Source organism: Stegodyphus dumicola, chromosome 4, assembly GCF_044657685.1.
Source record: "Stegodyphus dumicola isolate Sdum_Otavi_A_Nest chromosome 4, ASM4465768v1".
NCBI classification, from domain to species: domain Eukaryota; kingdom Metazoa; phylum Arthropoda; class Arachnida; order Araneae; family Eresidae; genus Stegodyphus; species Stegodyphus dumicola.
In genome coordinates, this window is record NC_140771.1 from 135,617,586 (window position 1) to 135,643,649 (window position 26,064).

A 26,064-nucleotide genomic window follows, 5' to 3' on the forward strand; every position below is an offset into this window, starting at 1 on the left:
TTAGCCGATGTAGGTGATTTCAATAAACTGTCGTAATGTTCTTTTAGTATTGAAGGCTTGACAAGTGAATTGACAAGTCAGTGGATTAAGGCAGCTAGCGAGATGCGTAGCTGGGATGATGTTCATAGAGCTGATAATTTAAGCTGAAATCGGATGCGTAAATATGCAGTTATTCATTTTTTTGTATCGAGCGACTTTCATCCGGCGAATTAGTGCTACGAGGGTGTTTTTTTTTACTTGCAGCGGGCTTGTAGCTTTGACCAGGAAAGAATTTTAAGAGTCGATTTCTGCGCTTAGAGAACAATTTATAATTAACTGCAAACATACTTGGTAGTTATTTCAAGCCTTTAATCAATTTTATAAGTAGGACTAATATTTTTTTGACTGAACTATTATTCCTTTTTAAATTTTCCTGCCTCCTCCCTCTGAGCAATTGATTCAAACTCTTAATTTTTAATCAGTATAATTTTTGGAATATAATTTTGTAAATGAGGTACATGCCTTTCTTTTTATATACAGGAAAGGCATAATCTTTCTGTTTTTAGCAATAAGAGACCTCAAATGTTTTCCCCCTTCTAATGCACTTTAGATGTGTCTCTGTAGGATTTGATAAGTTAAGAAACCTTCTCAAAATCAAGCTCAATTAATTATCAAACTTCAACGAATTTTTACAATTAATGTTAAAAATTTAAGTTATGTTTTCATTGCTTTATGTATTAGATACGTAAAATTTAGGGTTAGTTATGTAGGCGTCAACTGTTAAATTATGTCAATTTTAAATCAAGTACTTAACAATTTCGCTTAACTACATTTCTGCCTGTACTTCAAGTTACTTTTATGACTCTTAGATTTAGAGTTTTAGGGTTTGGGTATTCTCGTTTATGTGCACAGACGCACATATTTTTCAAATATTTATGTTTAGTAGTCTTCTCTGTTCTGCGCAAAATTTCGCTTTAACACTTCATATCAATTCATTAGTTCAAAAGGTGGTTGCTGAGATTGGATCCCTTTGATACTAAATCAACACTACACTAACCTCTGTTTAGTTTTGACTTATGTGTGGTTGGAGATCAATAAGTAACATGGAGAGACAGATCATCCAAGAATTCATCGAAATCTACAGAAGCGAACCTTCATTGTGGAAGGTCCGTTCTTGCCACTACAACAATAAAACCATCAAGAACATCGCGTATAGGAGAATGGTGGCCAAACTGAGAGAACTTTATCCAAATGCAGACGTAGAAATGGTAAAGAAGAAAATAAATGCATTGAGGACCAATTACAGAAAGGAAGTACGAAAAGTAGAGGCGTCCAGGGAAAGAAGCCGTCAGACGGGGGAACCAGTCTATGTGCCCTCTTTGTGGTACTACGAACTTTTCCATTTCATCGGTGATCAGGAGAATGAGCCGGATGTCCAAGAGCTTCTCCAGGTGGATTGGGACGAAAATGTCCCGTACGAAGGTGGAGAGAGTGAAGAAGAAGCGTACGAAGAAGAGGTAGGAAAACTATATTCTTCATTTTGTTCTATCTTAAAGTAACGTCTTGAATAATCATCATCATTATTATTATTATTATTTCCATTTACGGAAAATATAAGAAAAATATTCTTACTCTGATGTTCATGAATTAAGGTGTATGAAATGTTGTTAAATAATTTGTCATAATACTGTTAAATGTTGATGGCAAATACTCCTGTGTATTCCAAAAGTTCACAAAAAATCAGCTGCAGTAACTGAATTTGATTACTGATGAATGTCAGTGTACTGTTATGAATGAAGTGACTAATTCTTGCTGTTGGACAAACGGAGTTAAAGCATATTTCGATTATTCGGCGCGATCGCCTTAAAAGGCGCCTGTGCAAAAAAAGGCTAGGAATTCTTTGGTCAGAAACATATCTATGTCATCCTCAAGCACATATTAGATACCAGCAGTATTTCAGATATTTTCTCCTGACCCCTTTTTTCTCTTGTCAAGGTGTTTGACGGATTTAACGTTTTCAAACAGTTTTTGGAGTACCAAAAACAATACGACGACCAGTCTATGGAAAGGTACCTAAAGAGGCTTTTTACTACTACTTCCAGAAATGCCAGGAGTGTGTATTTCGATGCATGTTTCTTCAAAAATTTTTAAGTAAATTTTCTTTTTTACATTTCAAATTGCCCTTCAAACATTTTCTGACAACTTTTTTGAACAAAGGAGTATATTTTTAAATCACACTGTTTCGAAATAATTAATTTATTAATACTTAATTATAATACAAAGATCTGTATGTTAAATTAATGTTGTATGATACTTTATGTATTCTATAATTTTGCAATAAATTAACTAAAACCTTTTATTTATTTAAATTTGCAGTAATACGTAACCATAAAAATGTACTGAAAATTTTATGGAAGATCATCACTTTTCTAGCTGTAAAAATATATATACGCATGATGGTGTGAACTGTTTTACAGAATTTAGAGGAAGAGAATAATTATTTCTTACCCCTCTCCCATAGATATATAACAGATATAATATTTCTCATTAAGTTTTAATCTCACAAAATAAATGTGCATTTGAAAGTAAATGGCTGAGTTAATTTAAGTGTTTAGGCGTTAATTTGAAATTAAGTGTAAGTATTTGAAACTGTAATGTCTTCATGGAGCAGAGGCACGTAAAATTTATGGGTCCGAAAACTTCTCCGGTATGGTTGGTAATAGATTAAATGCCTGTGCTCTGCTTTCACTTTTCCGTGTTCAGAAAATTAAAATATATACGTCGAAGAACATATTTAGAGAAATAGCTTAACACATTTTCAGTTCAGCTAACTGAAGTGCATATGCGAGTACAACCTCATACAGATCGTAATTCTTATTTCCACTCAGTTTGAAATTATTAAAACATGACTGAAAATACGTTCACTTATCTAAGATACGAAGAACTGATTTGAGCTATTAAAAATTGTCTGGAAATTTACTGAGAAACGAATAAAATTTCTGTTTTGACATTAAACTCTTGATTACCTATGTCAGAATTTTGCGTGAGTCGTCCGCAAAGTATTAAAAATAAACCTCTGAGACGGGTATTTGTAGAAGATAACAAATATAAGAGTTTGAGAAGAACGGTTAAGTTTTTTGGCATATCATAGCTAAAGCTTTTGATGTAGTATAATTTCCTAAATCTCATTGCTAAGGCTTTTAATAACCTAACCCTAATTCCTGCCTGAAAGAAAAACTAATTTTTAATATCCGCTATTAAATAATGAAGAATCTGTTTGTATGTTTGTTTGACCCTCGCATTGCCTAAAAACGACGGTACCTAGAGCCACCAGATTTTGAACACGAACCTTCCATCCGAAGGTGTGCACCTCGAAGCTCGAATTTTGAATTTCAAGTTTGTTTTTCATACATTTTGTATACACTAAGTTACTGAATTTCTAATTAAGAAATTCAGCGATTTGAAAGTGAGCAATACCAACACTGTTCAAAATAAAATATTTTTATCTCCAGCTCTAGATATTTATTTTTCCGTTTTGATCAACAAACTTGCACATTTTTAAGCAGTGTGTAGCCACTGCCTGACATAAAATACTTTATCTTCCACGTGTTGCCATTCGGTAAAGCGTAAGATATTTAGCTTTCAAATTTAGTTCGTCTGTTATTAATTAACAAATTAAGCGATTTAAAAACAATAAATACAGTTTTTAAGAATATTTTTTCTACTTTTTCTGATTCATTTAAATAAAAATTCGTTTAAATCATAAGATATCTAATCAGAATTATTAAATTTTTAATAAGAAATATTAAATTTTGTGTGTAAAATAATAAATTTTGTTAGCCGGACTCTTTAAAATGATTATATATATATATATATAATGTAAGAAAAGCTTATGAACTAAACTGAAAGGACCTGGGAGGTCAAGAATTTTGTGCATTGAGCTGCAAAATTTGAAAATAAAATTAAAAAGTAATTCTTCAAGCTATAGCCTACGAGTAAAGTGATACTTCGTCTCTATGCAAATAAGTATATACATATTGTAAAGATCAAATTGTAATATAAAATGTAAAAACATAGAATGTATGAAAAAACAAGAAAGAAAAAACTAAAGATGAATGCTTAACTTGATTGTATATGTAAATAAAGTGTAAGCTATCTCATATAAATGTATGTAAATGTATGTAAAATAAAGTGTAAGCTATCTCATTACATATTAGATAAAATACAACAAAATATCATATTGAAAATTTATCGCATTTACATACGATATTATTATCGTATTTTACATACATTTTAACTTTTAAATTTCAATCAAGTTAAGCGTTCATCTTTAGTTTTTTCTTTCTTATTTTTTCATACATTCTATGTTTTTACATTTTATATTACAATTTGATCTTTACTATGTGTTTATACTTATTTGCATAGGAACAAAGTATCACTTTACTCGTAGGCTATAGCTTGAAGAATTACTTTTTAATTTTATATATATATATGTAATTTATTCAAACTCAGAAGCAATGACCAGGAAATTGGACGGAAAGCAGATTAAATCTTTAGTTTTATTTTCAAAAGGCTTACATTCTTTTATTACTTTGTAGCAAGAAAGCAGCAGCAGACAGACAGCGGCGTAGCTAGGCCAAAGTGTGGAAAGCAAGTGCGTAATAGTTCAGGATGAAATCTCAAGTCAGACTGAGTTAGTTTTGGTTCTGAAAGCATTTTGATTGGATAGTTAATATTGCTGCAAGACGCGTAAGAGCGTCTCCCCCCGTCCTTTCCCCTCCGCGAAGTTGACGTTCGCAAAGGAAGATCAAGTATCAAGGAAACACATGCTTTTATTTTCTAGTCTTAAGCAAAAATTTTGTCTAAGATGACTGCCCCTATCTAATTTATTCTGGCTCTTATTTTGGCGCAAAATTAGACCTTCTGAGTTTTTATATTTGTTTTCAGTGTGAAGGCACTTATTCTTAAAAGCTTTTTTTGGCTTAACAAAATTTTTACCGTATTAGAAAATTCCCTCTTTTGAATGATGACATTTTATTCTTCAGATGATGTGGAGGTAAAGGCGTTTATGCCTAAGAACTCCGTAACACGAACTTCCTTGATCCTTGAATTATCATTGGCTGCTTGAGTTTTAGTTCAATTTACATCACCAGAATTACGTAAGAGTCATATGACATAGATTTTTCTCAAAATGACGCAGTGCTGAGAGGGGTTACTATTTTTAGGATAGAGATGGGAAATTTAAGTTGCTAATTTAATCTTTTATATATTCTTTATCTTTCTTATCATTCTTTTATATTTCTTTATTTTTATTATTCTTTATTCATTTATGGTAATTATTTTAGGTGGCTAGCCGCATAAGCGTCTGTTATTATAAAAGAAGAAGGCTTTATTGATAAATAACAGTAAGAGAGTCGAACTTTTAACTTTTCTCCAACCTATATCCATAATTGCCGCCCAGTGTATACATAGGTTCCCGATAGGTTATACATAGGTTCCCGATAACTGGTTTAGTAGTTAGTGACGCTGACTTCCTTACCGGTGGGTGCGGGTTTGAATCTCGAAGAAGGCATGGATGTTGAACGACCTTGCTTAGGCTTTCTCTCGATGCATCCATTATCCTGGAATTGTCTCCATAGGTTACACACGACGCTGGGCGTTAAATTAAACTCTCTGCATATCTGGACTTGCGATTGGCCTGCCTCTAGCCTCCCCACAATTCGCCACCACATTCCATCATCTAAACGTTGGTGGTTACTCATTTTTACTGTTCCGATATGAATTTAACCGATTGCTGCCAATATTACACCAAGAAATTCGCCGGGGTGTGCTAGCGAACGCAATTCGTCTTACCCTCCACACGCTTATAAAGCCTGTTTTTCTGCTGGCTTCGCTTACGTATTTGCCGTAAAAGATTTGCATTCTTATCTAGAAGTAGCGGTTTTTCCTTCAGTTCAGTTCTTTTCATGCAATTCGATAAAATATGCAAATTCTATTAATTTATTTCACCAGTGTAGTAATAATCGCAGATAGATGTCTTGAGCAATTCTTGTAAAATTATGTATAGTAATAAGAATCTCCTGATCAATGAAAGTAATCTTTAAATCTTGATGTAAAACTTGACTTCTATGAACCGCGAAGCAGCCAGCACGATTCTGATGGCTTTGTTTGGAGTTTTTGTAAAACATCTTTTGAGCAGCAGCAGCCCAAACTAGAGATCCATAGAGCTTTATTGGCCTGATCATCTGTAAATAGATGACTTTTTTAGCTCTGAGGTTTAGAGTAGAGTGCTTATTTAAAATAGGATAGACACTCATAAGAGCTTAAACTGTTTTTTTCTTTAACCTTCTGTAAGATGTAGTTTGAAGTCAAGTTTAATGTCAAGAGAGACGCCTAAATATATCACGTAATTTTCTGTTGTAACTATTTGATTGTTAAGATAGAGATGGTCATTAATTGGCTTCCTGATTGTTCTTCTAAATATAATGTGGATATTGTTCTGGGAAATAATTTTAATTTTCCATTTGGTAAACCATGGATGGATGAAGTTAACGGCGTCTTGCAATTTATTTTGCGCATGTTGAGGGTTCATTGAAGTAGGAAAGAGAGCAATAGCATCTGCATACTGAGCAATTTCAATTCCAGGAATGTGAGGAATTAATATAGATAATAAAGAGATTAATATAGATAAAAAAAGATAAGGTGCAAAATTTCCTCCCTGAGGGACGCCATCACAAATAGATCTACTACAGGAATAAGAATTATTTACTTTAACTTGAAAAGTCTTGTTTTGCAGGTAGTTATAAATTAAGACAATAAGTGGAGATGAAAAGGCATAGTTGATAAGCTTATAAATCAGGCCAATATGCCACACTTTGTCAAAACCTTTCTTCACATCGAGAAAAATAGCTGCGACTGATTCTTTTTTATCAAAAGCCTTCGCCTATCTTTTCGACGATGCGGGAAACTTGATGTATTGAGGACTATCCTTTTCCAAAGCCATATTGGGTTGGAGAGATAATGTTATGCTGTTGTGCATAGTTGCTGAGTCTTTCTTGTATTATTTTCTCAGAAAGCTTAGAGATCGCAGGCAAAAGGCATATAGGTCTGTAATTTGTAGTTATTTTTCCAACTTTACCAGGCTTTTTAATTACAATAATAATTGCATGATTCTAGGTCTTTGGTATATAATTTCTTCTGAGGCAGGCTTTAAAGATATTGGTTAGAAAAATGAAGCCTTTTCAGGAAGATTTTTAATAGAAGTATTAGAACTTTGTCACAGCCACTTGCTTTTTTTTGGATTTAATTTTTAAATATGATCTTGTACTTCTTTGGGAGTTGTAGGTTCATTGGTTGTACTTCTATTGAATTCTAGGAAGGTAGTGACTTAATTTTGAATGGTAATATCTTCAGAACTGTGATAGTCATTTAGTTGAAATTGACTTTCATAATCATCAACAAAAGCATTGGCAATTTGATATGGATAGGAGATAGTGATTCCATTTTTGATGATGAGTCTTATATTTTGTTTACTATTTCTGAGAGACTTAGCAAGTTTCCAGATGGAGTGATCAATATGTGATAAATTACTAATGAATTCACTCCATTTTTATAATCATCACAAAGTTTTTTTGACCTCTGTGAGCCTGATTATAGTTAATTTTGTCTCAAAGGTCCTTTGCCAACTTTTTCTGAGATGACTCTCGTGCCTGATTTTCTTGAGATTGAATTTGGAAATGTTCTGGTCTTTTCTATTATATGTGGCTCTTGTGATGGCATTTTGAATTTTACTATTAAAATAGGAATCTGCATTATCTATGTCGTACTGGCTGGACATTTAGGTAGTAGCTGTGATATTATTATTCAAAATATAGTTAAAATCATGCCAATTATTCTTCGTAGGTAGGGGTGTTAAGTAATGTTGAACTCTATATAAGGTAAATAGAGCAGGATTATGGTCAGAGTGTAAATCAGTGATAGCATTATTACCTATTTCATATTTTTCAAAACTATAACGAATTTTTGATTAAGAAAAGCCATTTCAAAGCGAATAATGGCAACACAGTATGAAAAAAACATTTTTATCTCTAGCACGCCAGACTATCTATCGGAAATTCTAAAGATATGCTGTTTTTAAATATTTTGTGATATTGCTGTTGAACTGAAATTAAGTGCGAAGAACATAGAATTTAATAATTAAAAGTAACACACAAAATGTTAAAAAATTGCTCCTTTGGGTGTAATATAAAACCTGAAAGCCTTCAGATTTCTTTTTACTTTTTTATTTAAAGAATATTCTCCCAACTGTTGCCAATGCGCCAAGCATGCTGAAAATGTATCCTCTTAGTTGAATAGTAATAATTGTTTTCCCCCCTGGTTGGGCTGATTGGGCAATCGATTGACTGAAAACTGCTATCGTGAATAGCAACACGTAACGTAAAATTTGCTTCTCTAACCGATATTAAGAATTCTTTGTCATTTAAATCAGTATCTTTAATGCATGATAATACATTTAAGGGAGTTTCAGCTGCTGCTATTAAGCTTGTCTTATGAAGTGCAAAGAACGTGATACTTAATAAATAAACACATAAAATGTTAATAATAAAAAGGAAAAAAATTGTTTTCTAAAGCCATCTTAGTAAGAAAACTGAACATTATATGACGAACCGGAACATTATATGAGGATGAAAAGACCGGAAAAAAAAAAAAAAAAAAAAAAAAAAAATGAATACCAACACTTAAAGCTGCATCGGGGGGAATTCTAAATGTATACTGCTATGCTGCTGTTAAAATTTTTGTAATTTTGCTCTTGAGTTGTATGTGGCTTAAGGGCGAAGAAAGAAATTGATGCTTAATAATAAAGCTAAAAGACCAAAAAAAGGGGGGAAGCGGATTAATGAGTGTAACACGTAACACCAGATTTGTAGACTGCCAAGTAAAAATGGCCAAGTAAATATAAAGATAAGAACAAAGGGGGAGCCACCATGGAGAACTGAGATGATTAAACATACTATTAGATCAGAGATAGTCAAATTCTTTTAAGGCTATTTCTATTACATGTATATATGACATTTATTTATATCAAGCCGTAGAAGAGAATGATTTTTATAACAACGTTTCATTTGAAGAACTTCAAAATTCCTATAAAGCAGCCATGTTACTAAAAAATACACTTGCTATTCTCTTGCACTAATCGCAAAGTGCAGGGTAGTGACTATTCAGCTGTACAAAAAGTAACGAGCATTGTTTACTAATAACTATTATCGCAAGGATATACGTGCAGAACCAAATGCATTTAGAAGAATACGCTTTTTTTAATGTCAAGAAAGAGTGTCCAAATCATACAATTACAATATATTGTAACTGCATTCATTTTCATATCATAGGGGTATAAAATTCTTTATAGAAATTTTTCATTTCGGATAGAAAATGATTTTTTTCCTAATTATAATTATAAAATAATATCAGTAGAACTAAATTTAAACCGAAAAAAGAGAGTCTTTATTTTTCAGTCGAGTGATGAATAAGGCAGTAATTTAGAAATCGGAGCTAGAGTTTTTTTCCTCTAGCATCAAATCACATCTACTTTCTGAGGAAATACAAATATATACACTCTTTTTGCAAAAAGAAAATCGAAGCACCAAGAAGGACTTTTGCGATAGTGACGAAATTTGGTATGCAAAAACATCTTGATCGAACATGCAAATGATCAATGTTTCAAGGCAAATCAATGTTTGAAGGAATTGATCAATGTTTCAAGGAATTGCGATCATAGCGCGCATTTCTAGTGCGCAATTCGTATAAAACCAGTAACTGAGGTGGAAAATTTATCTTTTTCTGTTGCTGCCATTGTAATTTCTTAGAGAAGCAACTAAAGATGCCATTACAACGATGTCGAAGACTTTCAGACAACTAAACGACTTCGAACGGGGTCGCATTGTAGGGTTGCGTGAAGCTGGGTGGTCATACCGAGCAATAGGCCGCCACCTGCAGCGTACAGACACTGTTGTGCAAAGATATTAACAGCAATGGTTCCTACAAGGAAACTGCCGACCAAATGAAGGCTCTGGAAGGCCAAGGAACACAAATGCGAGGCAAGATAAGATGATTGCTCGCCATCCCCGAACCGCCCCAACTGTATCATTGTCGACTGTTCAGCACTACAGTACTACAGCTTATCAACGCACTACAGCCACGTCTGTACATCACGTGGTACCGTCCTCCACCTCACGGCGCATGTCTGAGGCGGGGTTACGCTTACAGAGGCCTGTAACGTTTGCCTTTGACTCCACAACATCAGCGGAATCTGGTGTCGAAGCCGATCATCATGGCCGCCATCAGATTGGCATCGTATAGTGTTCAGCGATGAATCCCGTTTCACTCTTGAAGCAGATGACCATCGTGTTCGTGTCTGGAGAGGACGGGGCCAGCGGTCCCAATCAGCCTTTGTTTTACAAAGGCATACAGCCATAACCTTTGGTGTGATGGTGTGGAGCGCTATTTCTTATGACCGCAAGTTATCTTTAGTCATCGTCCGTACATCTTTAACAGCTCAACGATATGTTGATACCATCCTGCGGCCGGTTGCATTACTCTTCACGGCACGTCATCCTGGGGCCATTTTCCAACAAGGTAATGCCAGGCCACATAACGCTCGCATATCTCTGGAGTGTCTCCGTACAGTTGATACTCTTCCTTGTCCAGCAAGGTCACCATACCTTTCACCAATCGAGCATGTCAGGGACATAGAAGGCCGCCAGATTCGGGGTCCACAAAATATCGCAGATCTAGAGCGACAACTGATGATTGCCTGGCAGAATGTGTCGCAGGATGACATTAGGAATCTCTACCACTTCTTGCATCGACAAATTCAAACATGCATTGCGGCCGCAAGAGGCGGTTCGACCAATTACTAATTTGAACACTCAATGAGTGATTGTGAGCCATGAACAAGTACTATAACCTTGACTTTTTAATAATTTTATTATCTGTGTATGAGCTATATATGTTATGTATTAATCGTTTTTATTTTCAAGCTTAAGTTGTTTTGCTTATTATTTCAGTTTTGATCTGTAATTCAAGTTCTAATTTTTTTTTTTTTTTTTTTTTTTTTTGTTTGTTTGTTGTTTAAAGTTGGTTGTAGTTTAAATTGTAACTTCTGTAAACTTTAAATTTAGGTTAGGTTACTTTAAAAGTTTTTGAGTTGAAGTTGTTTAATTTTAATTTGAGTTTAGGGACTTAAGATTTTTGGTTTTTGTTTCTTGTTGTTCTGACATTTAAGGTTGTTTAACTTTTAACTTTAATTATTTTAAAGCCTTGTTCTGCACTTTTGGTGTGCTAAATTTTTTTTTCTTAACCTTAAGTAACTTAATTTTTTATCCCTCTTTCTTTTAAAGTTAAACGAATACATATTTTCTGACTGGCGATAGGAAAAATTGATTGTAATTGTAATTCAATTTGGTTAATATGTGTGTATACTTTAATTGCGGCTGAAGGAACAATTTTTATAGTGCTGACATTTTTATTATGAATTATAATGTTGTGTAATTAGTAGTTGCATTTTTTTAAAATTTTTTTTAAAGTCATTTTTGTATTAACTTGGTTCAGAAAATTTTCACCCCTTGCCCTCGGCTTGGAATTCATTCTCGGAGACTCTTATCAGAGGTTTTACTGCACCCAAACGAAAAACCATATGTGGGGGATGAAGTGTTGGGTGGATACACCATATGGCGTTTCCCGGAAAGAGGACCCTGTTTTGCTGGACAGGCGAGCATGGAGAGGTTCTACAGGATCAGGGACAGCATATTTTATGGAGGGGAAAATATTCGTTGAGTTAGAAGCTTTGCATTGTCGACTGGGACCTCGAGCGAGGCTAGTTTCTTCCCTTCCCCTTGTTTTCGTCTGTGTATCTGATGACACATTGGTGTGGCCTTGGAAGCTGAGTGGAGGAATGGAGATAAATGGCTCTTCTATTAGTCGGGAAACCCCTTCCCGTGAAGATTTCTCGGTTCAGGTTGCTGGTTTTGGCTTCCTGCTGATCAACATCTACGCCAAATCTTCAAAAAACGCGCCAGCTATTAAAGTGGCTGCGCAGTGTTTTGGAGAGAAAGACGAGGAAACCATTTTGAATAACATGTTAGTTTTTGAAGGAAGGGACCAAGGAAATATTTTTGTTGTTTTCGATGACTTCCAAGATGCAGAGCAGGGACCAGCCGACGACGTTCCTGAGTAGACTAAGAAATTAAACAACTTACACCGAAGGACGGAGTTGTAGCACCTGAGTTGCAGAATGGCCAGCGTTTTGGTGATGACCGGAGTCCTGCCGGTTGGAAGCGGCTGGGGGGCGGAGAGCCTGGCCTCCGAAAGTGTTACACATTACTAATACTGATTGTTTTTCTTTTACAGAAACCTCTACCGACGAAATTGTTATTTCCAGAATGTTTGATGCCTTCGAAAGGTGAAATTGTTAAATTTGTAAGCAGGTATATTAAATTTGTTTCTTCAGAGTAAAGGCAGACCTGCCGCCACCCTTGTTAAAAATGTAAATTATTCATACAAATTTGCTCATTAATAAACGTTAGATTGATTTTACCTACTTAGCCTTTTAATTATTGTATTTAATTTCTTACACTGGACCTTAGACATAGAATGGGTTTAGCTTTCCACAACGCAATATGTTGAAATTTAGAATTGTTTGCTTATTTTGTTTTTATGTTACACTATGATAACTACTCATATACTAGGGTATGTGATTGATACAATATCAGTTGAAATGTTCTGTTATGTTACCCATATACATACAGTTACCTACCTCATAATCTAGTATGAACATTGATAATAGTAATTACACAGTAATGATGTTCAGTAGTAAATATTACGTATGAATTTCTATTATGCTATAATGATATAACATATACATATTTAACTTCATCAAAAACAACTACTCCCCTTCAAGGTGCTTCGATGTTTTTGCAAAAGAGTGTATATCATCGGGACGGCTGCGAAGAAACTGAGGTCGAAATAATAGAAATTATTTTGCTGTTAAATTTCCATGTTTTTTGCATAAAACGTAATAGTTTAGTGTGTCACATACAGCCACAGTGAGGATAGGCATACGATCATAGCTTAAAAATCATTTATTCGATTCGTTTAATATAGGAACTGAACCATCAGAATTTTCAGTTTCAGTGTACTTTTAGTCTCGAAACTTATTTTGTACCCGGATCACTTTTCAAATCATGGCCACCAAATGTTATCGCGATGTATTATTTTAAAAACAAAAATTAAATAATGAGGAATCTGTATGTATGTATGTATGTATGTTCTTCGCATTGTGAAAGAATGATGGCACCTTACAGCCTCCATATTTTTAATATATGTAGCACAACACCCGAACAATGGGCTCCTCGAAGCTCGAATTTGGAATTTATTTTTGATTTATTTCATATTTTGTGCAAATTTAACAATTTTTAAAAAAACTCAGCAATCTGAAAGCAAGAAGTAGCAACACTGATCGAAATAAAACATTTTTATCTCCAGCATGACAGACTGTACCATTCGGCAAAATGCTAGATATTTTATTATATAGCCCTAACCTTGTGTAATTTGATAAATAAAGTTCGTAATCCAGATGAGAACATATCGTATGTTTTCGATGACAACTCATCAGTGCGAGGAAACAGTAGAATTACTTGCTGGCAGGAAGGGGAAAATGCAGTAGCTATAGGTGGAAAAAAGAGTACCAAAGTTAGCAGGCTTTCAGGAAGGAGAAACTCTCACAGAAACCATACAGTTTAGAAGGAACAGGACGAAAATGAGGGAGGGGTATGAAAAAATATATCTAGAATAACTTATAAATGAATTAAAAGCTAAAATTAATGTAGAACTCTAAGGATAGCGCCGGGTTGATTTAATTCATATTAGGTTGATGAATTAGGATAGTCTATTGACTTATTGTTAACTTTAATATCCTAAAATAAAGTTCTTTGAATGCTAGAATACTGAAGAACAGTTTGGCGACTATTCGCTGAGTTCATTTTACGTAACAATTCCAGATAAAATTACCCATTTATTCTAACTCAAAAATAGATTCACAGTTGGCCCCTTTCGGACGTACAAGAAGCCTCTACTTTGTAGGGTTTATATTTATTTTAACTAATATTTGTTTTAAGTTTAAACTATCTTTCCTGTCAAGCCTTACTTTCCCCTGGAATTGCCAATGCCAGAGTATGTAAATTTTAGTAGAACGCGCAAGGATTCAAATTGTCAGCGGAAGTAATCTGAGTTAAATAGAAGGGAAACGAGTTCGAAAGTGTGCTTTCTTGCTTCACGAGCGTGGAGGTGGCTAGTTAGAAATTGAAGAACCACGCGTTTCGGCCTGTGTGCTTGCCTCGGCAGTTTGTTAATCTTTCAACGTAATATTCAGAAGTTTGCTGGATTATCAGCGGTATTTTAGAACGTGGTGAGGTTAGTTACGTTTAGAGAGCCTCGTAGTTAGTCACTTGTTACTATTCTTTTCTTAGTTTCTTATTTTTATTTTACCGCCGAGTCGGCGTAGTTTGTGAGCGTCAAGAGCACGCATTTGTAATTTCTAAGTTGAATAAAAAGGGATTTAAACCCTTCTCAAGACTTTGTCTACTTTCCAGTTCTTAGCAGCGCAACATTATAACTTTGAACTCGAAATAGAAAATATAAAGCTAACGAATGCTAAATAGATTTAATCAGCCAAATCTGCACAGAATCAGTCTCGCGTAGTCGGCAGGTAGCGGTTGCTACATCATAAACGTTATTTTTCTGTTTAAGAATAACTTTACACTACTATATTTAAAAGAAAATGATTTATTATTCACTTTTTAAAGACGTTCTTTTTTAAACATCATCATCATACGACCTTTCATTTCTACTACTGCCACTACATTATTTACGTTATTTTTTAAGAATAACTTTACAAATCACGTCGTAAGCTAACAAGTTTATAAAACGTACGGCCTTAAAACAGCAAGCTTTAACTAGGCAAAAATGTGGCTGAAAGGCAGAGCATGCTCTCCAACTGAAGTAATTCAGACCGCAACTTAAATACTAGTTTCTACCCTATTTACGTAAAGCGTAAAGCTAAAAACTCATTCTGTTTGGAAAATGAGAGCGTATAAGAAAGACTTGTCTTAAAATAAAAATAACTACTAGAAAAACAAAGCCCTACAACTTTATAAATATTTCTGAAGAATTTTTCGGTATTTTTGGTTATAAAATATGAATGGGTTTGATACTCGTTTCTTCATGGATCACATTGTTCATGATGAATCAACGTGAACTTGTTATTTGTCCTAGAATTCTCTGAAGAATATCACAGAAGTGCAGGTAAATCCCCAGACAAGAAAGACGTTTGTGATAATTGGTCACAATATTATCTTACATTAGATTAGTAGCTTGTTATGTAAGGAAAGAATGGAGTTCCGAACTTAGAAATTACATGTATAGTGTGGGGTCTTTATGTGAGTCATTGGTCTAAAGCAACACCAATATATTTTACCTGTTTGGCTTAAGGAATAATATTATGGAATTTGTGCAAGAATATTTCTGCGACGAGTAAACATTACTGCAACTATTTTGCTCAGGTTGAGCTTCATTTTGCACGACTGAAACCAGGTCTTCAGTGCATGTATGGGATTTTGCAGTGACTAAGCTATAGAATACAGAGTTGCATTTTGTGAAAGGATCGCGTATGGTCTACATACATTGCTAGTGAATTATTGGGAGAGTGTGAAATGTCGTTCACATAAAGTATGAATAATACCGGACGTAGAATACATCCTGATGGGGGAACGCCTGATTAGCCGTCGTGTGAAGTATGCGGTTTTGATGGGAACGACAAAGTTTCTGTCAAACAGATATGCATTAATAATGTTGGAAATGTAATCTGGGAAACTTAGATTGATTAATTAGAAGGTGAGCCCCTCTATCAAAACACAATCAAACATCTTCGAATTATTGAGAAAAAGTCCACCATTTGATTTTCGATTTTGAAGTCCATCTGAGATATAGTCAACCACTGTAAGAAGTTTATAAACAGTAGGATATTTTCGCCTGGAAATATATTCTTCCGAGATGATTATTCTATTTGCACCTGGTCTTAGAAAAGAAATTGGCCCAATTGCAATTTTAAAGTAAGTTTACCAGAATATTGCACAGAAATTAAATTCTCTTCTTTTATCAGAAATTTGAAGTACTTCGCAGTTCAGAATCTGTAAATCTAGGTAATTAATATCATTCTGTTAAAGGCTAGTTTTTTTTAGTCAGAGGCAGGCTGGATAAATATTAGCTTCTTCGATTGTTTCATAGTTGTTGAAAGCTAAGATGTCATCGACATACCTGTAAATATTGTAAAAACAAGTTTGTTGGTCTTTAGTAAGCTGTTTTTGGAGTTAAAGTTCTCTAGTAAAGAGATATAAATTACAAATGGCCGAAGATGAGTTGGAGCCCATTGAGATATCGTTGATTTGTTTGTATATAGTGTCATTAAATTTGATGTTATTATGAACTAACACACTTTTCAGGTAAAAATGCCAATTTTCTGTTGTAACTATTTCGTAACTACAGTTGTAGTTTTCTATTCATTTTATTCTTTTTCCTAGTGATTCGAAAAAAGGAAGGAAAAGGAAAATTCCACGTGTAAAGTAACACGTTTCCACGTGTAAGGAAAATTCTGAATAGATTTGAGATTCAATTTAAATTGAATTTCAATGTTTTTATTGAAAATTTAATTGAATCTTTTATCGGTTTTTGATCTCAAATGATTCAGAAGAACGAAACATGTATTCAAGACACATTAATCGACTTTTATGAAACTTTAATTCATTTTCACCTGAAGAGTTTTGAGCAAAGGTTTCAGACAAAAATTAATTCTTAGTTTTTATTTCTATTACCAATTTGCATTTTTATTTTTCGTGTTTATTCTATTGATGAATTATGAATTCTTATACTATTAATTTGATTATGTTTACCACCATGTTAGTCTTTTTATCCAAGGCTGTATTATTAATATTAGGGAATTGCCTTGTTTTGATTCCAATTTAATTTTAATTTTGGATTCTTTATGTTTAATTCTGTCTTTTCTGTCTTATAGCTCTAGAGTAGGAAAGGTTAAATTTTTGTTTTTAACCTATTACATTGTTTTTCCTTGTATATATATATTGATTTTTTACATATTTATAAGAAATCTTGGATTTTTTATTTTACTGGTTTTGAATTTCATTTTTTTTTCATGACTTTGTGGATTTGGTTCTAAATTTCCTTTTCCTTGTCTCTCTCTATATATTCTGTGAGCTTTCACTATTCAAAATAGGGCCAGTATCTTAATTTCAAATTCAACCACATATAAGTACTTGACAATTAGGTTTTTATTATTATTATTATTATTATTTTTAATTCGTCTTGCAAATAATTTCGAAGGTGTAGTAACAAATGCACCATTATTTAAAACCTGTAATTCAAATCGCCATATCACGAAAAAAGGAGATAATAGAATCATTACATTTACATTTTACAAATATAAATGGGAGAATGAAGATTAAAATTTCAGGTAATTTTTAGATACAGAATATGTAGAAATCCGAGTATCCTCCACCTTTAGCAACAGTAGTAACTATTATATGGTTGAATGTGAAGTCGAATAGATTTTGGATGGTAATTAAGGGTATTGCAGTTAATGTGGGTTCAAATTAATGCCAGTACATCTATCATACTAGCTGGCCGGTATTGTCGCGCTATTTTCTCTGATACCTTTGACAAAAAATTTTCATTTGATGACAGATCTGAAGAATGCGCCGGCCAAAGCAAATGTCAAACATTATGCGTATTCTTCAATATAACAGTGGGTGGACAAAATAAAAGATAATGGCCTAAAGGTAATAATAATAATTTTGTACTCCGCCCCGTCCACTTAAGGACATTGCGGGGAGTGAGAAATTTTGACACCTCTTGCCGAAAAAGCCGAAACAGCTGCCGGTCGTACGCTAGTACCACGCGGCCTATCAAGGCTGAGGGCGTGCCGGACAAGACACTTCCCCTCTGTCTGGAAGATCTGTTGACCTCGCCATCGGGACCCACTGGTCCTTTATTTAGAAATACATAATAAAATTAGGAAAATATATACAATGGGATGTGTACCTAATAGCCAGGTCGAGCCAGTATGGGGGTGAAGAGTGCAAGCATCTAATGTTCGTTCTCTTCCGTGTCTCCGCACACGGATAAGGCGATCATGATGTTGTAAGCAAAAGCGAGAATCATCAGAAAAAATATAATGCGCCTATGTATGTCATTGAATATACCAATCATAGGCACTAATTCCGGTGCTGCAGCCTCAATGGTCACTTCGCTGACAATCCGTCAATTCGCTGACAATTTTCTTGCCTTTTCGATGATGTGATGTTACACTTCTTGGAAAATGCTAATTCAACATACTTCTCAGAATGCCTTGGAAAAGTACAATCATATCAAACATTATTAACTCTGAAAAATAGAGAATTTTTGCAGGGCTCTATGTTATTTTTCTTAATATCATATATCCTTATCTCCTCGCAAATAAATATTTTATTTATTAACATTTCAATCATTTGCATTGCCTTTTAACTTCGTTTACAATTTTCTGGGTGTTCTTAAAATAACCAATAGTTGTATTTTTTCGAAGCATTTTGTACTTTAATATAGTGCATGAAAATTTTAATTCAGTATTTGGTTTCAGAGAAGATTACAGTGCATAAACTAATTAACATGATTATTCAATTTTGCTTTTCAGAAGCTGATTAAATGTTTCATATTTGCAAATCATGGTTTATAACTTATTGTACTCACATAAAATTATGGCTGGTAATACTTTCAGCAGATATTTTAAAGTTAAATATGAGTTTCTTCATCTTTGACGGGATCTAGCTAAGAAAAGAGGGGAAGGTATACAGATCAAGATCTGAATTAATTTATAAACATCATAAGTAATTAGCAAAATAAAATTATGAACAATATTATGAAAATATTTGTAAGGCTGCTATTACATACCCATTTATTTTCGACGAACAACTGTTCCAACAATTTTTCTATCTGATATATCACAAAGAAAGATACAGAGGCTGTTCACACATTTTTTAGACGATGTATATTGTATTCACAAAACTAAATTACATAAAATTCTTGTGTTTTAAATGTTCAGTTTGACATCCCTTATTCTGAACTATCTTTCGACACCGCAATTTCCAGGATAATAATGCCTTTTGAAGTGGCAGAAGAGATATTCTATCCCATTCCTCCCGAACAACTTTCCAGAGTCCTGTTAGGGTTTTGGGACAACGATTGAATAATGCAGTTTTTAAATGCCCGAAAGCACAAAAATCCATAGGTGACACATCGGGAGATTTAGTAGGGATATCAGTGAAGGGTATGGCCTTGATACCAGTTTTTTGTTCCATTTCTTTTAGGAAATTTACAATGGATTTTGATATGTGACCGCTAGCTTTGTCCTGATGGAGTCTCACAGATTGATGGCACTGTGAGTAAAGCGATGGTATTTCATTCAGAAAAATTGGCGATAAAATATGTTCCTGATAGCATTTGGAGTTAATCCTGACATTTTTTGCACTCTCTTTATTTTTAACTTGTCATTATAAGAAAAACCAGCAACAATCATGAATCCCTTAGAGAAACTTCCTTTCGATTCTTTGAACCATGTGTAAGGATCCTAAGTTTTACTAACGTTTATTTTATTTTAAAACTGTACTATCACTTCTTATTTTCTACTTCCGGCCAGAATTAAACCCTTTAACTTATTTATGCAAATTGTCTTGCTAACGCCAAGTACTTAAGTTGTGGCTTTTTGCCAAGCGAGAGAGAGGAAGGAGTTATTGGAAGCAAGCCGCTTGCCACTGTAGTTTTACGAGTTTTCACTCTGTTGCTGGTTGCCTTCAAGGCCAGAGGTTTAGCCCTCTTGATAATTGCAGACGTATCGTAGTTTTAGCAGCTCGGCGTACTACATACGTACCTTTCTTTAAATAAAGGCCAATCTTAGTGCTAGGCACTTGTATACTAATTCAAAGTTAGTTTTAGTTAGTAGTTTTTATATTCTTACGTTTAGACCACAAGTGGTTGGTCTCTGTATTCCGAAGTTTCGGAAATTCCTGTAAAATATAGAATATAAAGCGTTTCGTATACCTTCCTGCTTGTATTGTCTACTTCACACATTCTTGAACATAGCTTGAGTAAGCTCCCTGTTACTATTCAGGACCATTCATGTTTCCAAAACAAGTCAAAAGAAACACTAGTCCTGATACATGTACTTAAATTTTTTTCTCACCTTTTATGATAATGAATGGCTCTTTTTTTGTTACAATCATTTAAATACACCCATGCTTCATCTATTGTGACAACTGTTTCCCATTTTTCTTTGGATAAGTGTTTCTTATATAGAATTCTGCAGCGTGTCCTGCATTGAGCGATATGCTTTGGAAGAAGACGATGCACATTGCGTTTTTTCGCTTTCTTAAGATTTAAATCAACGTTTATCGTTTTGTTTACAGTGGACACCGGGCATTTTAATGATTTTGCAACTGTCCTTTGACTAGGGGGATTTTCTTTTAACATTAAACAACGTACCTTTGCAATAGTCGAAGATGTCCGTTTTTTCCTTGGATACTTGTTTGGAATTTTTGTCCCACTTGAGGCTCCAATTTGACGTTTTTTTGTTAAATTCGCCATTTTAAATAAAAACAAAACTTTCAAGCCACAGGCGATAATTTTGACTTTTAAAAACATAGTACAATTGCAATTACTTCTTTTGCAGCAAACGAGTTTTTATTACCGCTTACCAAAATCGTTTAAAAAAATGTGCAAACAGCCTCTGTACATGATTTTTTTCCTTTCTTTCGCAAAAAATTGTAAAATGTTCATTTTCAACCAATCAGCATCAAATCCCTCATCATCATAATAATAAAGAACCTATTCCTCTTAACATGGTAACCCCCAAAGTGATTTGTGCTGATTGGCTGTTTTATATCTTGTGACAAAACAGAAAAATTGGACTAAACAGTTGTTCTTCTGAAATGTTTTGAACGTATAATACAGCCTTTATTAGTAAAATGAAATTATGAAAAACGTATATTACTGTATTACGCTCCTGTAATGTCCGCGTTCATGTAATGTCTGTACCCCAACTTTACAGATAAAATTTATTTAAAAAAAAGTAACCCGCACAATGTCCGCGCCCCAAAAACTAAGAATTTCTTACTTTAAAAAAACATTCAAGTAAAAAACATCAAGATCATCAAGAAGTTAAGGAAAAGAAAAGCGCCCGCATTCGACAAATATTAACGAAGTTGCACTCAAGTGGCTTCCACTTGGAATCATCACTAGGTTTACCTATATTTTAAATGCATGTCTTTTCAACAGCTACTACCTCAGGCATTGGAAAAGAGCTAAAATGATTGTCATACCGAACCCTGGAAAAGACCAGACGGAGGGCTATAGGCCAATTAGCTTGCTGCCCAGCATGGGCAAGATTCTAGGGAGACTGATTCTAAGCAGAATGCAGCCGTACTTTGAGAAGTTACCCTTGGAACAGTTCGATTTCCGAAAGGCCCTATCTACCACGAAACAGCTCGTGCGTCTCAATGAGTTTATTGGGGGCGCCTTGCATAATAAACAGAAAGTCGCCTTACTCATGCTGGACGTGGCGAAGGCATTCGACCGCGTCTGGTATGAGGGGCTTATCTTCAAACTAATTGTGTTCCAGTTTAGCAGAGAACTCATATTTCTCATTCACTCTTTTCTCAAGGAAAGAAAGTTTTTCTTGCAGCTTGGAAAGGACACTTATGATTGCAAGCACATCAACGCTGGCGTCCCGCAGGGTTCGATTATCGGGCCCGTGTTATATCTGCTTTATGTTATATCTGATTTGCCTACTATGAATATAGACCTGACTTACTATGTTGGATGTTACGCAGATGATACTGCTATTGCAGCCAAGTCCTTCTGCCTGAATCATGCCACTAAAAAACTTCAGAGACTCATGCCTCAGCTCGAACAGTGATTTTCGAAATGGAGAATTGCGATAAATGCGGGAAAATCGAATCTTAATCATGAAGAAAAAGCGCGCACAGACACCAGTCACAGCTCAGCTCAAGCTTTTCGACACCGTTGTGCCGCTTGCCAGTAAGGCCACCTATCTTGGTGCCAAGTACACCACACACTTCAAGTGGAAGGAACATATCAGCTATGTAAGGGGAAAAGTATTCAGAGTCATCCAGAGCCTCACGCCTCTGCTTGCTGCAGACTCTAAATTAGATCTCAGGAGGAAGCGGCATATTTATATTGCCATTTATCAGGCTCCTTTTTGCCTACTCGTCGCCTGCCTGGGCTGCGGCTCGCACGAATGACTTACGTAAGTTACAGATCACTCAAAATAAGTTCTTGTGCCAGATTACTAGTGCACATCACTTTGTCTCCAATGATATGCTCCATAGAGACCAGCAGATCGAAACTGTGGACAAGTTTCTCCACAGAATGAACGACAATTTCTTCAAGAATGCTCTGACTTGTTCACACCTTGGTCAACTTAATGTCTGCAATTATGAAATTCTCGAAATGGACTCAGAAATTAGACCCCTCGCGGCCCAACTCACCTGGGACTCAAACTTCACTACCTAATTTTTGTACATACTCATATATATATTATTTATACCTTATTATATCCTTTATGTATCTTGTATTTCAGTAGTATTTTGTTGTAATTTTTCCCTCTTATCTTTTACCTCGTATGGTATTGTGTAATTTGTCATGTACAGTCAAAAGTCGTTAATCCGGACTCGTCGGGACTTCGGCGATTCCGGATTATCGATTTTTCCGGATTATAGATAATCAGTTTAAGTCTGGTAAGATGGCATGCAGAAATTATAAAATTAAAAATATGAAACCGTAATTTATGAAATAAAGAACAATTATGATCTAAAGGGTATCAAAATTTACAAAAAAAAATGGCTTAATATTTATTTGTTTACTTTATTAAACATTTCTTTCAATGTAAGTTGTTTAAGTTGCTTCGTTTTATGTGATAATACTTTCTCTTTAATTCTATTAACAGACATAATTTTTTCTTCAGTTACAAAGTTCCGCTGTTCAAGTCCTATAATTGCTGTGTCGAGGATACCGACTAATTTGTCAATCGAAATGTTTTCGTTTTCAATAACCTCTGTGTCACTTTCTTCACTATCGGAACCGAATTATAATGACAAGGAATTTGATTTAAATCATATCAAAGACGGAGTACATCGAGATGAAATACTATATTTAGTAAGGAATTATAAGCCAAATAAAATAAAAACATCTGCCCTGAAGATAAGGATAGTGCTGACAGATCAACTTCCAATTCATTGCGCGCCGCGGCGTTCCCCCCCCTCCCGCCGCAGAGCAGCGTGAAATTGATAAACAGATTTCGGAATGGTTAGAGAAACGAAGGATATGCCTTTATCCATTTTTTGCAGCAATTCCACTTTTTGTTTAATGGTCTTCGAAACATCCTTTCGCTTTGCAGATCCTTTACATATTAGTAAATATATATCGGAAAGTCTATGATATAATCGAAAGTTCAGGCTTGCTTTTATAAAATTGCTCTAACATTCTGCAAAAATTAATAAGCCGGATTCAATTCGAAGATTAAGGAACAACGCAATCTGCAACATTAACTGAATTAGATAATTTTAGCTTAGCTTATACCATCCGTTATACATTAAACGCGCATGCATAAACGTATTATGCGCATGCGCACACGCATATTCGCAGCCGTACAGGTCTTACACGCATGCGTCAACGCGACGCATGCGCAGAAAATAAGTAGTTTTGAGGTCCGGATTATAGATCATTCCGGATTATGGGTGTCCGAATTAACGACTTTTGACTGTATTGTATATATTTATGTGTGCTTAATTTATCATGATCTTGTCTTTTTCTCTTAGCAAAGCGCAGACATGCCTTAGTTCTCCCTCGCTGCTCTGACTTGTTTGTATCCTCCTCTGTCTTTGACCGTTTTGGACTGTGACTCCTGGTCACCCCCTTTTTACCCAACTTAGACCTCCACTTCACTACGTCCGACATTTTCTAACGTCATGTGCCTTTTAGGCCTTGCTTATCATCGAGCCGGACACTGTGCGCCTTGCCCGATATTCCGGCTATAACTGTTCAATGTGGATGTGCGCAATTGGAGCAAACAGCGTGATCAGCTGGCGGCAACTAAGAAACAAGACGTGCCTTTCGTGGTTCGAAATGCAAGTTTCCGAACTTAGAAAAAAAAGTAGTTGCGTATGTTGGTGATATGCGTTCTGAAGGGTACGCAGTAACACGGGAAATGTGCCAAATAAGAGGGCTTGCTGCGGCACAAAAAGAAGACATTCCAACATCCCAATTCAAGGCGAGTGAAGGCTGGTTGCGGCGAATGTTGAAACAAAATGGATTTTCATACAGTGCGTCAGAACAGATTTTTTTAAAATAATGTGTGCCAGATATTAAAAGAATCAACGTTTATTTAATTTGTGTAAAAGTAAATATTACACGTGTTAGTTAATTTGTGCCTCTAAATTGTGCTTCAATGTGACCTAATACGAGCCGAGTGTTGATAATGTAAACGGGGTAATGTATGTTATATATGTGGATGGGAGAAAGTGAGTTTGTAAGTTTTAGCTAGCTATTAAACAACTTTAAATTTGATACTTTTACTATTTATGCCCCTTTTTCCCACTTAGAACTTAACTGTTTGAAATGAAATTTACATCCAAACTTACTCACGAGAAAAATGCGCGACATTTGAACAACCTGTGTAATTGTCCGTACCTGCATTTTAGCGATGTAATTTTAGTAAAAAAAAGTGCGGACATTACCGAAGCGTATACGGTTTATTTAAAATCTTAAATATCAACATTATACTAAAACCTTTAACAGGAGTGTTATCTAAAAATAAATATTGCTGAATAATGTTTTATATAGTTATTATATTAATTTCAAGAAATTATTCACCACATAATTACAGTAAAACATATCTATTGTAATATAAAGCTATACTTAATGACAAAGGGAAATGAATGCAATCAATCAAAAGAAGAAATCAATAATTTTTTTTTAATAGTTTCAGATTTCCAGTCCAGAAAGTACAAAGAACTCAGAGCATAACTTACAAATGGTAAGTGCAGAAAGTCAGTCTTCTTTTCCACCGATTCAAGATTCAAACAGCCGTAAAAGAAAATATGAATCATTTAATGTTCCAAGCAATCATCATCATTTTAAATCCGAAGTACCCCCTAAGCCAGACAGTCAGGAAATTTTTGGACAATACATTGCTTCTAAACTACGAACCATGGAAAGTTCTATGCAGATGTTCTCAGAGAGATTAATTTCAGAAATTTTATTTCGTGGACAGATGGGATTGTTGAATAAAAACACTTGTATACATGAAAATGATATTTTAGTAACATCAATCTCAAAGAGTGAATAGAACAGTTCTGAAACTTCTTATCCTTAAAGACATATGCTTAAATTTCCTCATAGTGAAAATTTTGTGATATATCTCATTCAAGTTTTATTGTTGTAAGATGTTTTCATAATAATAGCAACAATAAATTATTTTCTTTGTTAATATTTAAAGAAAAATAAACATTTGTTGAAAAAATTATTTGAATTTTGAGTATTACTTTAGAAGATAAATATTTAGATATACTTTTGATTCACATAAATGGTATTTTAAGAAATTTTTCATATGTGAAGACTATACTGAACATACTGTTTTCAAAACGAATATCATATTTATTTGCATATTTCCTCTTTTCTACTAAACTGAACCTCTGAGAATTATGAAGGGAAAGTTATGCAGTTTTCTGTGGGAAAAATATATGGGAAGAATTTTGCAGATTGAAATTCATATAAAAATAGATGTACTTGTGGCGAAATGGCCCTGAGAAAATAAAAATCCACTTCACCGGTTTTAAAATACTAAGGTGTTTATTTTTACGAAAAGAATACGAAAACGTAGTTAGAACAGACTCACATCTTTATTATGATTTT

At 34.5% G+C, this 26,064-nt stretch overlaps 1 protein-coding gene and 1 long non-coding RNA gene across 3 annotated transcripts in view; one reads left to right on the forward strand and one right to left on the reverse strand.

The window, feature by feature from the left end:
• Positions 1-25,675, forward strand: LOC118204893 (uncharacterized). The gene is made up of 2 exons (XM_035377191.2): positions 1-1,496; positions 25,133-25,675. The coding sequence occupies exons 1-2, from the start codon at positions 1,056-1,058 to the stop codon at positions 25,496-25,498; spliced, it is 807 nt and encodes a 268-aa protein (XP_035233082.1). The 5' UTR covers positions 1-1,055; the 3' UTR covers positions 25,499-25,675.
• Positions 1-26,064, reverse strand: part of LOC146997702 (uncharacterized) — a 42,616-nt gene that overhangs the window by 3,274 nt on the left and 13,278 nt on the right. The window contains exon 2 of one of the 2 annotated variants that reach the window (XR_015040797.1): positions 18,829-18,906. This is a non-coding gene — a long non-coding RNA (uncharacterized LOC146997702). Of the gene's footprint in view, positions 1-5,518; positions 5,938-18,828; positions 18,907-26,064 lie in introns of those variants that run through there. The other variant, XR_015040796.1, reaches the window with a different exon arrangement.

What these genes read in the sequence shown, in the direction of transcription:
- LOC118204893 (XM_035377191.2), top strand. Translation starts at nt 1,056, where the DNA reads ATGTGTGGTTGGAGATCAATAAGTAACATGGAGAGACAGATCATCCAA. An exon ending in AAGAAGCGTACGAAGAAGAG is followed by an intron (nt 1,497 to 25,132) that starts GTAGGAAAACTA and finishes TTTTTTTAATAG; the next exon opens with TTTCAGATTTCCAGTCCAGA.